The 11,038-nt window shown below is 45.2% G+C and overlaps 1 protein-coding gene across 1 annotated transcript; it reads left to right on the top strand.

Annotated features, from left to right (window-relative positions):
- Positions 1-426: 426 nt before the first annotated feature.
- T265_14248 (hypothetical protein) lies at positions 427-11,038 on the top strand (the record flags this gene model as incomplete). Its single annotated transcript, XM_009172765.1, has 3 exons — positions 427-1,557; positions 9,230-9,598; positions 10,148-11,038. 3 exons carry the CDS (start codon positions 446-448, stop codon positions 10,434-10,436), a joined length of 1,770 nt encoding a protein of 589 aa, XP_009171029.1.

An 11,038-nucleotide genomic window follows, 5' to 3' on the forward strand; every position in this document is an offset into this window, starting at 1 on the left:
ACCGGTGACCCAGCAAACACACGGCGGGGACATAGTAAGAAATTTTCCAAGCTCAGAGCACACACATTCATTGGACAAAATTTTTCTTTTTTCGGATAGTAGCCACATGGAATGACCTTCCCCCGACGGTTGTCCACGCTTCTTCTAAAACTTAGTTAAAAGCACTATTAGACATTTATTTATGCGAATCCTCGCGCTGGCAAGCATACTGCCCCGCGCTGAGAACATAAAGAGCAGTGCTACCCTCTTTTTCACTTGTACCTTTCAGGTGAACGACAGCCACTGACCGACAAGAACGAAACAGACCTGGGAAACTTGAGCAAAGGCCTCGATCCTGTGTATCATTCCGTAAATCCATGAGTCCCGTGAAAATCGAGAGCTCTCTGAACTGAAAGGCTGACCCTGAACCCGTGGGTTCATTGGCGGGGTATTTCGGTTTTGTGTCATGCGTTTCCGCCGCAGTAATGTTCTTCGCTATCTCCTGTGTTTACTGGTGCCATCCTATATTGTATGGCTGTTTTACCGACCTGAACATATCGAAGTTAGGCACGAACCTGTTCCTGCACCGGAACCTAATACGTTAATCAGTTATGAGGACATTAGCTTGGCCAAGGAAGAGGCTAACAGAGTTGGTCCTGGCGAACAAGGTGCTGCTGTTCGATTGTTTGGTGAACAGAAAGTCGAATCGGAAAAATTCCTCAATCAGAATGGATTTAACACATACATTAGCGACATGATAGCCATCGACAGAGCAGTTGCAGATATACGCCATCCAAAGTGCAAAGCCATGCTGTACTTAGCCAAACTTCCTAGTGTGTCACTTGTGATACCCTTCTTTCAGGAAAACTGGAATGCATTGCTCAGAACTTTCGTTTCGTCCCTTAAGCGATCCCCACCTGGGTTAATTAAGGAAGTCATTCTCGTTGACGATGGCAGTACGCGAGAATATTTGAAAGAACCACTCGATAGATATCTGGAAGAGCATTATCCGGATGGCTTGGTGCGTGTTATTCGCTCCCCGAGGCGTGAGGGTCTGATAACAGCCCGCATCCGGGGAGCGAGAGCTGCGACTGGTGACGTTTTGGTTTTCCTGGACTCTCATTGCGAACCGAATCCAAACTGGTTACCGCCGCTCGTAGATCCGATCGCTCGAGACCATAAGGTCGTTACTTGTCCGTTCATTGATGTCATAAGCGCAGACACGTTCGAGTATCGGGCGCAAGACGAAGGGGCTCGCGGCGCTTTTGATTGGGAGCTGTTTTACAAACGACTACCGAAGCTACCGCAGGATTTGCCACATCCGGAACAGCCCTTTGATAGTCCGGTAATGGCTGGCGGTCTTTTTGCCATTAGTGCAAAGTGGTTCTGGGAACTTGGTGGGTATGACCCTGGGCTCGTTATTTGGGGTGGTGAGCAATATGAACTGTCGTTCAAAATTTGGATGTGCGGAGGTCGGATGATCGACATTCCATGTTCGCGTATCGGCCATATTTATCGAACCCATCCTACGGACTTCCCAAGCGCAGGTTTGGGAGACTTCCTGGGGAAGAATTATAAGTGAGTCGTAGCCGCGTGCGATGTTTCTAGGGTGTCAATTATATGATCTCACTGGTATGTGTTAGACTAGGTGACCATCATGATTCTTTGGTAGTTCACAAATCATTCCGCCTTGCAGGATGACTGTGTTTGTCTATATTTTTCACTTGCGTAACCCCCATCAGGGAGTTTTATGTGTTTTTCAGTGGTTTGTCCCGATAGACACGAGAATTAATCGCTTTCCTCCCACCGAGTCACACTTGTCTGAGACTTTATGAAACCCACAGTTTGATTTGTATCCTGACCTCTCCAGTGTCATTTGTGGCAGTATCTCGGTACCACTCTTAGTTGCACAATGGCCATGTTTCCCTTTGACAGCAACGTTATGAAATAGAAAAGTCGCTTAGGACATGGTCTGGGCTGATTTTACCACGTCGAGCGGTGTAAGACGAGGCTGCCGTCTCTCCTTTTCTCTCCAGCTTGTTATTGATGCTTTGCTCGAGATTTCTCTGCCTGCCTTTGAAACGTTAAGTCGAAATGCTCCCTGGATGTTCGCTCACAAACACTGCGCATTCTAAAATTGCTTTCCTCGATTCACTTTGTTAGAAAATACAAGTCGCTCAAAATGACTCAGGTGATTTCGCCACACTTCTCGACATGCGCTTCACATCCGCAAACTAAAGTATTGCCACAAAACTGGATGGGACCAGACCCAAAGCTCATGCTTGCAGAAGAGCCGATCGAAGTGGTTAATAAATTGGTTTACCTGGGCAGTCTCTTAAGTTCCCGTGGACTCTCTGGAGATGAGATTATTTCCCGCACTGGGGAAAGCCATGACTGATTATGCCAATCTCCGAGACCTATGGCGCTAACGCGACGTTAGCTCGTCTGTCGGGGGCAGAATCTACACCGCAGCAGTGCGATCCATACTGATTAATGGATCACAAACGTGCCCGCTACGCGCAGAGGACATACGAAAACGGTCAGTATCTGACCATTTGGCTTCAGATCCTAAGCAAAATTGACACATGTCAGAGAGACCTGGAGATCCTCTATTTCTATGGTTTGAAATAGCTTCGAAGATCAGCGACTGCCAAAGGTTAAACATTGGCGCCAACGTGACGTCAGTTCGCTTAACAAGGGCAGGGCGATCCATATTGATTTATAGATCATAAACGTGGTCTCTACGCACAGAGGACCACTGATGTCTCAGAAGCACTGGTCAGGTGGGAACATCAGACTTGTGATATTGAGATACGCCAGATGGTCCTAGGAAGAAGGAACTCTCCCGTGATAGGTGTGTTACTCAAGCCTCAGAGGTTACGCTGGCTAGAATATATAATCCGCATGCCAAAGACCGTCTGCCTCGCAGATGTTGAATCGCCCAGCCTTGTGCTGAGTGGGAACGACCAACAGGTGGCAACGGATTATGAAAACACCAACCAGTAAACAGTCGGGTCGACAACTGCCGCCTCTCTGGATGGGAACATTGGGACTCAACTCACCAATTGTAAATGACACTGGAAGAAATGGCTCAATCACGCAGTCAGTGGCACCAATGCATCCGAGCTGTCACCTTCAATGCGGAGCTACCCAGTTCCCTCAATTAACCAAACATGCCATCGCCCTCACTGCACGGGTTAATCCCCGGCGTATCATCCGGAGATCAAACCTGTAGCAGCTGGAACGAATGGGCCTGTGGTATGTAGTTTATAGCTGATGAATTGAGTGGTTGATTGATTGACCGAAACTCAACTCGACCCGTCATCTGACGCCAGGTGAGATAAAGTTTGCTCGCAGATGGGGAATATTGATGGATCCGAAAATCTGAGTCATTGTTCTGTGTGATAAATGCTGGAAACGTCCGAGTATTGTTTCACTCAGTTCATTCGACTGGTCCTCGCAAGTCCCTTATCAGATAAACCATCATGGACCGTAATAGCCCTCTGGTACTCAGCGAATGAGGATCTTTTGATGACTGCCGCGTGCTACCTCAAGTCTGGACTGTCATCAAAAGCCTGTCAGCAAAAGCGTGGACTGTGCATACATAGCCCTCTTCAGCCTCAGAAGTGCCCTAGTGTATATCTGCTCACGCTTCATCGTGCTGCTGGTTCCGACGGCCTACCACATATTCCGTTCAAGGACTTCGGTCATTTCCTCATCCGATGTTTGTCTAGCCTCTTTGCGTCTATCTGGGGGAGAGATTGCCCAGATTGTCGATAATAGTCCTCATCTGCAAAAAAGGTACCGACGGTGAACACAGTCACCACAGAGTTTTCTGCTGAACTCCTGTGTTAACACGGGTAGCTCCACTGATTTTCCGTCCTCCTACAACTGCGCACAAATCCCTGACCCGCGGATATCAGGCGGGATATGGGCCCGGGGGTGGGGGGGGGCTGCGTCGACCACATCTTCACATTTCGGAAGGCGGCACTATCCCCGTTTTCGAAGACAGGTTTGAATAAACCGACCGTCATGTCACGCGATCTCAAGGGTCGCATGTAGGAGGGTGCATTAAGAGCCGTATTGCTATGTGGTTGCGGGACATAACCTCTGTGGACGTCCTCATGAATTTTACCACTGATGTCTCAGAAGAGTTAGTGGTGTTGGATGGCGTCAACCTGTTCGTACCGAGGTGATTAAGAATCGGGTGTTCGATCTTGCAGCAGATAAAATAGTCGCGGAAAACATCCAGCACTCAGTTGTGGTGACTCGCCCATGTGCTGTGCATGCCAAAACAGCGTCTAACGAGACGATTGTTCTTGCTCCGTGCATCTCACAGAGTAGTGCAAACTACAATCTGGAGAACGTATGATTTGGCAGAAGGGTACGGTAGTGAAGCATCGGTGTTGAACACTGATGTCATGCTGTCAATGATGATGATGATGATGGCAGAAGGGTATGAATTGGATTATGAAGAGTTCAGGTGTTGTTTCTTCAGTCCTCTTTCAGAATATTATCCACGTAACCCCTATGCGCTTGACTATATACAACACAAGAAATGGCTGACCAGTTTTAGGAGTATTCATGCCGTCAGTTTCTTTCTGGATTGTGATTGAGCGCTTAGAGAGCTCGGAATACTTTCTATAGTCATCATCTTCGTTGACAGCAGCAGCAAGTGAGAACAGTAGTGTTTCACTGCCGTACAACAATGTCAGTTTATTTTATTGAAGTTCGAAAGACGGGAGGGATGGAGAAGGAAGGAGACTCAGAGCTAGCCTATCACAAACTTCTCAAGTGCCTACACCATCACTCAGTCAGACAATCTAGATAGAAACTGACGGCGTGAATGGCACTGATATCAGTTTGCTGCCACATCTTTCAGTGTCTCCAGTGAAATACAGGAAGGGTCACTTGGACCCCATCTTGGAAGCAAAACCAAAGGCTCCCAATCTCTACGCAACATCTTTTATTCCATTCTACCATGTCAAGCTCCATTCACTTCTAGGTTTCCGCTACTCCGAATGAGGCACGGAAATCAGCGTTTGTCTCAACAAATTGTAACGTGACATGCGCAACACATGGCCCAGCCGCCTTAGCATTCAGTACTACATGCATCCTTTGAGCGAAGTTCATTCGGCTTTACAATAGCACCGTTTCCTGATCGTCTCATACCTATTTAGATAGTCCCAGCGGGCTTCAGCTATAATTCTGAGAAATCGGTAGTCAAAGGTCTGAAGATGTGTCAAATTCTCCGCCCGGGATGGCCAAGTCTCGCATTCCGTACTGTAGTTTGATAAACACGTTCTTTAAGACAGTGAGATGCCTTTTTGGCGTCACAAGTGGTGCAGGTTCGCAAACATAATTCTGGCCTCCGAGATTCGTACGTTCAATTCATCTGCCACACAAATGTCAGAGATAATGCAACTTCCAAGATACGTATAGTGTTCCACAGCCTCCATTGTCCCCCTCTTAATTCCCAAAGACATGATGAAAGATTGTAAGCATTGCAGCTCGTATTTGTGCCCTATGGGCACGAAGCACGAGCCGAAGGACTGGCTAATTTTGGTCAGCTTTTCATTTAATGCTTGCTCTCCCGGCTCTTTTGCATCAGGCACTCCCCTCATTCATACTTCCCTCCCTCCAACTTTAAGGCTTTGAGTACGATTAAATAAACTGCTGGTACGGCAGTGAAGCATCAATTCCAACGCTGATGTTGCTGACCCTGTTGATGATTACCCTTTTGTCCACCACGAAGTGCTCAGGTATAATGATAGGGGTTCACCTGTAGCATCAATTCGGTGCCTAACTGCAATGCGACCCGAAGGGAACACGAGGGTCGAGATACTGTCAGGTTAGCAAAGCCTTGACAGGAGCACTCGACATCCAGAGGTCGGGTTCCAACAGCGCATCCTCCGGTCAGTAAGTCCGTGCTTTAACCACTGAGCCATCTTGAGCAGAATATATATATATATATATATATATATATATATGGAGAGAGAGAGAGATGGAGAGAGCTCAGATATAGTCATATTAGAAAGAGATTTAAATATACAAATTGCGCACGTGAGTTCACTAGAGACATCTCTTGGTGGCATGTTTAGTCTGGACGCAAGACCCGCTGATGATGGTGAACGTCTTTTACAATATTGTACTGATCACCAGTTGCTTTTCAAGAATACTGGATTTAGGGGTGGTCGGCACCGCTGTACAAACTGGTATCCTTTTGCCGAGAAATTTCGGAGTCAAATAGGCCACTTTGCTATCAGTTACCGACAGCCAACTCATTACTTAACCACTAGTTGCTCCGGAACACATCGGTCGAATCAAATCACATTAGTTCGCTGCCGGTTCTCATTAAATTTCTGACGAAAATTCGTGAAACGAGCTCCTTACGTGGCTGGAAAAAGTTTTGCTATGCACGAAGTATGAGGACATACTAAAGCCGACTACGCAGTGCATTATATGCGGCCCCCCTAGATGACATTGGTCGCAAATAGGATGAGATTACCACAACTGTAGGTGACACCGGAAACTGCTTCTGATGTTTTCGGCTTGGAACATAGAAATCATTAGATCTCAGAACTGTCACCACCACTTCTTGATTCGATGGCTGCTTCCCATCCGGTTGGGAGTATAGTTCCTCTGGACAATCAGTTAAACGACAACCCGGACTTTTGTGTGTGTGTGTGTGTGTGTGTGTGGACAGAGAGGTGTGGTGGAACCGGTCCTTCCGATCAAGGGGAGGAGCAGTGTGGTTTGAAGTTTACATAGAAGTCTTCTCAGTTAATCCCTGAAACAGGACCTCACTGAGATAGTCAAAGATAATATTAGAGGATTGATATGTTATAAAGGCTGCATCTTGTTCGCTTTCTGAGGTATTATCAACAATAGTTTGGTTGCGGCCTGAGTTAAGGCGGTTTATGGGGTTATGTGAACATTTCGGAATAACCCCCTCACAAAATCTCTAACGTTGATCTCAGCCTTGACAAATCTTCACTAGCAGCTGGCAGAAGTCAAGTGAACAGGGCTATGCAACAAAGATAAAAATTGCTTATTTCAAAATACAATACTGGTGGTATTGAATGCGATTCTAATTATGTTCTGGAATTCCGATTTTAATAAATATAAGGACATTTTTCTAGCTTTCATCGCGGCATCGTTGTCTGTGGACGATGCAGATGGTCTTCATATCATTCTGCAAAATAGCATCTGCCCACCCTGTCATTCGAGTCTGTTTGGTAAAGTAACTGTATGCTCACCTAATGATTTATACCCTGAAGTTGAAGGGAAGTACTAGGGGAGACTGTTGCGTCCAGCAACAGTCCGATGATGAACTCAATAAAAGATTGCACGCACACCTTTCTTCATCCATGCGTGTTGTAGTTCGGTGAGCATAAAAGCGAAATGAATACCTCTGCCGGTCTGGCATCACCGCAAAACGGAGTGATCGGCTGATCCAAACACTACTTTCGGTTCCATAAAGACGTTCGTGTGTAAGTACGCCAAAGTCCAGGTTGTCAGAAATTAAGGCATCCAGGAGTTGACGGGACCATCTGGTTTTCACAGACTGGTTGAGTTCTTCTGGTCTTTTCGTGATGATTTCTTCAAGAATTTCTGACAAGCGTAATTGCTTTGATAACTCGGATTACCTCACTTCGTTCTGGCACAATATGTGAAATCTAACTCACTATCTTCCCTTCCTTCTATATAATATACATCAAGCTTGTGATCGCACCCACAAACAATTACTCATCATCCTTGAATAGGGGTGGTGAGTGATAATGTGATCGGAATGTTAGGTTTCCCTGTAGTTCCTAGATTTATGGGAATCTTTGTCTTATTGTCCACCATTTCCTGTAATTGTTCATCAAACTCTGGATTGTTTGCTTTTTGATGATTCATCATGGAGCGTCAAGTTATCGTTTTGGCGAAGTTCCTTTTCCGAAAGGAGGGAGGACGGTCGGGTGTTCGACATTTTTGTAGGGATCAGATTTTCTCAGACATACATAAGGTCTTTGGTCGTGGCAAGCTGAAGTGTTTTCAGATAACTCTTCATGTCTGGGCTGATTTAGCTAATGTAGGCCAGTCTTGTGATAATACTGTAGTAGCACGGTAAGTACTCTCCGTGTCGAAGAAATACAGGCAAAAATTCGCTGAGCTGAGCAAGAATGTTCGGGAAACAAAAAGGCACAAAACGCATCAATCTTGGGCTCAGATACAGGTCTCTCTTACCTGTTCTAGTAGTGTTTGTACATCGTTAAGCTGACGGATCTGTTCTGTCTTTTACTATGACCCTGCTTCCCGTGATCAATAAGTGATCATTACAATGTAATGAGTAATCGTAACCAAAATGCAACCGTATGCTGGAACCCAGTTTCGCTCAGAATCGCAATTGTTGTTGTTTAGCCGCGATTTCACTGCATTCGTTGGATCCCATCATCAATCCTTTATGACAACTTGCAAATCGTGATGGATTGTATGTTTAAGGGAGTCATACTGTTATTCGGTGACTGGAGTGCTGGTGTGGTGTTCTACGCAAGCTAGTTTCAGTTCAGAGATTCAGCATAGCTCTGTGGTGTTTTTCCTCTCCTTAGCTGATCTGAGTTTTCTGTGGCGGTTTATTTTCCTATCCCGTGTTTCAGTGTGTTGTCTGACTATCTCCCTGTTTTTCTTTTTTTTTTTTACTTGCGTGATTTTACAAGATCTGATGGTCAGCCAGTGTGAGTGGTGGTGCGGCCCTCAGTTTGTAATCATATTGAGTGGGTGTTCGTAGTAGGATAGCGAAAGTCCTGTTTGCATTTATGTTATTCTGCGGGGTTATCTAAATCAAGCCGTAGAATTGTATGGGGGTGAAACAACTATGTCTTCACACTGATGTAGCTGCGAGGGTTGATGGCGCAATAACGCTAGTACGTCTTTATATCCCACCCTTCAGAATGTCCATAGACGGCTCCCGCACCCCGGATGAAGTTCCCCGTAGTGATGGCAAAATATTGACAGTGCTTCCTAGCTAGACGAACAACCAACCAAACAGTGTCTCACAATATTCTTGTGAACTGTATAAGATACTGAATGAATGTCTTAACTATATTGCCATGGATTTCGTCTTTCGGTGGGAACTCAGACGTTTTCACTTTGATCTATGGCTACTTTATTTCGTATTTTTGGGTGTCTGATTTGTGCCATCAGGAAGGGATAATACATCCAGCAGCCAGTGGTTCACTCGAGAAATGTTTTTGTCATTTTTCAGGCGTGTTGCCGAAACATGGATGGATGAATACAAGGAATATATCTATAGTCGTCGACCTCATTACAGACACATCGATGCTGGTGACTTATCCGAACAGAAGGCGGTCCGGGAACGATTGCAGTGCAAACCATTCAAATGGTTCATGCAGACGATTGCCTTTGATCTGACTAAAAAATATCCATTAGTTGAGCCTGTTTCGGCTGCGACTGGTGATGTCAGACCTGTTGTCGATCGGACGCTTTGCGTGGATGCTGAGGGTGCCACCAAAACAGAACCCATCAAGCTCAAGAAGTGTTTGGAATATACCGGTGGGAATGGAGTGCAGAAGTTCGAGCTTTCCTATACCGATGATATTCGCCCAGTGAAACAGTGAGTGACTACCTTTGTATAAAGTGTACTCGGTTGCATGGTACTTTTCGCAGTACTTTACGTTTCGTATATGCTGTGGTTTATGGAATGGTTTATGACAGCACCAACATTTGTAGGTATGTAGTGACTATGAAGTAACTGTCTTAAACAGTTTGCTGGACCAGATAGTGATACAGTAGGGATGCTCACTTAAAAAGTACACAAACCACAGCAGCAGTTCGGTATAGAAATTAACAAAGGTAGGGTGCCGTTGAATAAGGACCACTTCTTTACATTCACGTGTTTATCCGGTCCGGGAAAACAAGTGATGAAATTTCTAGTTCTTGTTCGTCCTCTGCATTTTCAGTCAAACCTTTTGGCTCACGAATGCACGTGTATTACGCGTCGGTGCCTTCTTCGAGGCAAAGCATATGAGGTTCTTTGAAGAGAGAGTGTGTTCAGGAACAATTATTCTACACGATCTTGAGAGTGCTTTTCTTTTAAGATTCCCTGTACTAGTAATTAGCTCCATGTTCGTCCTTGTTCTATATTCAATTCCGTTCTTTCCAGTAAGAACTGCTGGGACCTTCCCCATGCCGGGCAAAATGCGCCAGTTGTCATGTTCGAATGCCATGGAATGCATGGAAATCAGCATTGGATTGTCGAACCTCTGGAGGAGGACAACCGAAATCCGATCTTAATAAAGCATGCGCTCACCAATTATTGTCTAGAGGCACACGCGACTACATCAAAAGTTGTGGCAAATGTGTGCAACAGAGACGTGGTTGCACAACACTGGGTATGGGAGAAACTTCAGTTTGACGAAGCCAAAGAGTCAAAGAAGCGAGCTGGATTGTGATACTTCTCTGTGTGTATTTTAGTTTATTTTCTAAGGTTCTTTGCGCACGCAAATCTAATCTGTGATAGAGTTCCTCGTCTTCAGACGGACATTGACTATTCATTGTTCGAAAAATTCTGGTATTGGTTTTGGTTTTCCCTCTTATCATCTTTCAGCCTTCGATCCGATCCATGGCCGTTTATAATTCTTATGGCGGTTGTACAGTTTGTTCACTTGACTTTTGACTACCCTGAACTTTCGTATTTAGTAACTTAGTTACCCTTTTCAGATTTAAGACGAATTTGGGAGTAGAGGATCGTGAAGTATCCACTATGAACTGTATTCTGCGGAACTTTGTTGATGTCGTTCCTTCACTCCAGACGAAATATCCTTCAAAGGTCCATTTTTTCAATACCAAGCAAACCCGGTTTCAAGGTCATGTTTACTAAAGTAACATAACGTGACGCTTTGACAGAGTTACGGTAAACAGTTCAGTACACGGTATCTTTTTCTCGATAATCCAGACCAAGTGCGATATTGGAACAGCAATTTCGCATCGGAATTCAGTGTCTTTTTTTATCTTTTTCGCAAATACGTCCTTCTGGGAAGTAAATTATTTGCAA

This window comes from Opisthorchis viverrini (genome assembly GCF_000715545.1).
Source record: "Opisthorchis viverrini unplaced genomic scaffold opera_v5_163, whole genome shotgun sequence".
NCBI lineage: Eukaryota > Metazoa > Platyhelminthes > Trematoda > Opisthorchiida > Opisthorchiidae > Opisthorchis > Opisthorchis viverrini.